This window comes from Chenopodium album, chromosome 1 (assembly GCF_948465745.1).
Source record: "Chenopodium album chromosome 1, dcCheAlbu1.1, whole genome shotgun sequence".
In the NCBI taxonomy this organism is placed as follows: domain Eukaryota; kingdom Viridiplantae; phylum Streptophyta; class Magnoliopsida; order Caryophyllales; family Amaranthaceae; genus Chenopodium; species Chenopodium album.
This window is the reverse complement of record NC_137834.1, coordinates 25,202,438-25,206,341: the sequence shown is the minus strand read 5'-3', so window position 1 is coordinate 25,206,341 and position 3,904 is coordinate 25,202,438. Positions and strand designations below refer to the sequence as shown.

Here is a 3,904-nt window from a genome sequence, read left to right as displayed (position 1 = left end):
TTGACTTGGGCCGATTGACCTTACCATGTGAAAAAAAAATGCAATAAAGTCATAAAGATGAATTTTTAAAATCTAACTAAGCTACTTTTTTTTTTTTTTTTTTTTTTTGAATAGATCTAACTAAGCTACTTGTTTCAAAAGAAACGAGGAATTCTTTGAGGGAAAAAATGCAGATGTTTTGGCAGCCCACGACATTACTTTCATAAAAAAAAGGAAAGAAAAAATCCAAATATATTACTACCTTCGTTTCTTTTTAGTTAACACGTATTTCTTTTTAGAATTTTTTTTAAGTTGATACGTTTTCTTTTGAGGTTAATTTTTTTTATCCTGTATTTACAAGCTACCCTACTTGCTTTTTCATTCTCTCTTACTCTCTCTTCTCTCCTTAATATATGTGCCTAAATCAAACGTGTCAAATAAATAGAAACGGAGGAAATATTATAATTACTAAAATTATTTAATTACATGCGTAGTATGCAAATTGCAACATGCACCTAAGTGACGCATGTGATTACTTCACTCATCTTCTAGAAATCTTTGTCATAGCTCTATATAAAAAAAAAAGCCATAGCAAAAAATAGTTTCCTACTCAAAATCCTAAGATTAAAAAAAATGGCGGGGGAAGAAGTAGTGTTACTTGATTTATGGAGCAGCTCTTATGCAATGAGAGTGAAAGTTGCATTAGCAGAGAAGGGAGTTGAGTATGTTTGTCAACCACAAAATTTGGTAAGTAAAGGCTCTTTGCTTCTTGAGATGAACCCGGTTCATAAGAAAATTCCGGTTTTGATCCATAACGGTAAACCTATTTGCGAATCGCTTGTGATTCTTGAGTATATTGACGAGGTTTGGCCTGAATTGTCTCCTTTGCTTCCAAAGGATCCTTACCAACGATCACAAGCTAGATTTTGGGCTGATTTCATTGACAAGAAGGTAATACTCTCTCTTTGATCTATTATATAAGTTGGGTTTTGAGAATAAAGGATAGCTTAAGTGGTTCGAACTTCTTTTCTTGTTTCAAAAGATCATGGGATCAATTCTCATATTCTAAAACCCAAAAAAAAAAAAATCGGGTTTTATTTGACATTTTATGCGATTTTATGTTATTTGAATGTATCCATTCATCATAATTTAAAATCTTTTTATTTATGTTATTTTTGCTTATTATTTAATTTGATTGTGTAATTTAACAAAACTTTAACCTTATATAGTTATATGTACGCATTTATTTTAACAAACCTTATATGCACACAGTTTCTAATATCATAACCAAACATGTACACATAGTTGTGAATTTGTGATCTAATTATTAAAACTTAAATTGTCTGATCTGATGGTATTTTAGAGCTTAGTTGCTGTTTAGATTTTGTTAGTTGGCACTTTGTTTATAGAGGGGGCAATAAAGTAGCTCATACCTTGGCCCATCCTCAACCTTGGAGCTTTGGTCAACGTATTTGGGTTGATGCACTAAAATTGTTTGAAAACTGTCAATTTGGCTAATACGTTATTCCATTAACAATTAATTAACATGCTGATACCGTAGCTTTTTTGCATGAACCATTAAATCATATACTACGTACTTTGTATGACCGTATTATACTGCACATACTTGTATTTATTTGTTATACAATATCAACTTGGTTAATATATTTATTTTGCAGATATATGCCGGAGCAAAAGTCCTATGGAAAGCAAAAGGTGAAGAGCAGGAAAAAATAATAAAGGAATACATTGAAAACCTAAAGATATTAGAAGGGGTGCTTAAAAATGAAAAGTTTTTTGGTGGTGATACGTTTGGGTACATTGATGTTGCATTCATTCCCATCACAAGCTGGTTTTATACCTTGGAAACATTTGGAAATTTTAGCATTGAGGCTAATTGTCCCAAAATTGTTGCATGGGCTAAAAGATGTAAAGAGAGGCATAGTGTTTCTAGTTCATTGCCGGATTCTGATAAAGTTTACAACTTCGCCTTGGACATCAAAAAAGCTCTTGGACTCGATTAAACCTTAACAAATGCTTAACATTGTATACATAAGTTTGAAACATGTTTCCGTTCGATAACTTGTTCTTGTTTCTTCCTTTTATTTGTATCATTGTTAAAGAAGATATATTCCTATATATATATATATATATATATATATATATATATATATATATATATATATATATATATATATATATATATATATATATATATATATATATATATATATATATATATTTATATATATATTTTTTTGTAATTTAATAATATTTGCTTGATCAAATAATTTAATGATACTGGTATGATATAATAATTTAATAATATAATCTAATTTGAATTTTCTTTAGTGATATAGTAATATGATAATCCTTAAACTTCGTGATGTTATTTGGTATATAATTCATAAGGCACATTTTGCATAAATTGGGTTAGAATGCTTTCTTATGCTTAAGATTAACATATTATTCATTCAAAAAAAAAAAAAAGATTAACATATTATTAATTAAAAAAAATTGTTTTTAATAATCACAATTTTGGTCAATTTTTGTAAAATCTCAATTATTTTATCATTTTGAAATAACCCCAACTTTGAGGTGTATTTTTTTCTAACAATCCTAACCAGTCAATAGAAAGTCAACTACATAGTATTCTAGGTTACTATATGTGTGAAGCTAGTACTTCTAGGGGCGACACTTCTCTCAGCAATCGTCCGTGACCATAGTCAATAGTATGATAGTAAGCAACAAGATTAGAGGTTGATATTGTTGCTTCCGTCGTTACTTCTGTCCCGTTGGTTTTCTATTGATGGTGGTGGACTAGTGGCAACTTTGTCTTCTCCTTTGATAATTACGTACTTATTATAGATTTGCCTAATTATAAAGCTCGACTTATATTTTTAATTTAATTTTCTAAGCAATTATTAATTTTGAGATATGTCTTAAATATTTTTTATGAACTACTTAAAGTTTATTTCTTTATTGAATTGTATGACTATTTTGAGGTATATATACTAGTTGAAAAACACACTCATTACTTTGAATTTTATGATTTATGATAATCGAAAGCCCAATAATATGAATATTCATTTTCCATACCCGACGGATCTAGGATGGATATGAATCTAGTGTACGTAGAATAACGAATTTGGATCTAGATCCATTAAAATTCGATCTAGATTTGACCCATTGCTATCTCTAATTTTGAATTGGTGATTAAAATAAAAATTAGTGGAGTTTCACTAAATTAATTAAGCTTAGAATCTTAAAAAGCTTAGGTGATTGACTATATCACTTAGAGTTTAGAATCTTAAAGAAGCTTAGGTCAATTACTATGTCACTTAGAGTATACATAACCCTATTATTGCTCTTTTCATTATCATACATTCATTTATGTATAACTCCATAGATATTTCTTCTTTTTTTTTTCCTCTCTAAATGAGTGTGTAAGAACTTAATTTCAATACACAATTTATTTATTCCAAAACATCAAAACTAATCCAATAACTTAGGGTTCGTTTAGGGCATCACTATGATTTTATGTTTTTTGGTTATTTTGTTTTACAAACTAATCATATGATAAAAATTAGTCAAACTAATCATTATGAAACCTAACAGAAAAGTGGAAACACTTCCTTTTTTTTTTTTAAAAAAAAAAAAAAAAAAAAAAAAAGCAGGAAACCAAATACAAAAAATAATATCAAACAAGCCCTTATGTTTCACTGAACATAATATATTGAATAACATGGGACTTCACCTTTTGCAAGATTAGATATTAGCTTTGTTGGGTAGATGGTTGGTGGTTGTTAATTTTTTTTAGGAAAATAAAGTTGGTAAAATTAATTCCAACTTTTGCCTGTTTGCTCAAAATAATCCCAACTTTAGATTAATAATCCGAACTTTAGGAGTCACTAGATGTAAGCCC

General features: G+C 28.6%; 1 protein-coding gene across 1 annotated transcript; it reads left to right on the top strand.

Annotated features, from left to right (window-relative positions):
- Positions 1 to 583: 583 nt before the first annotated feature.
- LOC145575338 (putative glutathione S-transferase parA) lies at positions 584 to 2,032 on the top strand. The gene is made up of 2 exons (XM_081633243.1): positions 584 to 930; positions 1,659 to 2,032. Exons 1-2 carry the CDS (start codon positions 613 to 615, stop codon positions 2,001 to 2,003), a joined length of 663 nt encoding a protein of 220 aa, XP_081489369.1. The 5' UTR covers positions 584 to 612; the 3' UTR covers positions 2,004 to 2,032.
- Positions 2,033 to 3,904: the final 1,872 nt, after the last annotated feature.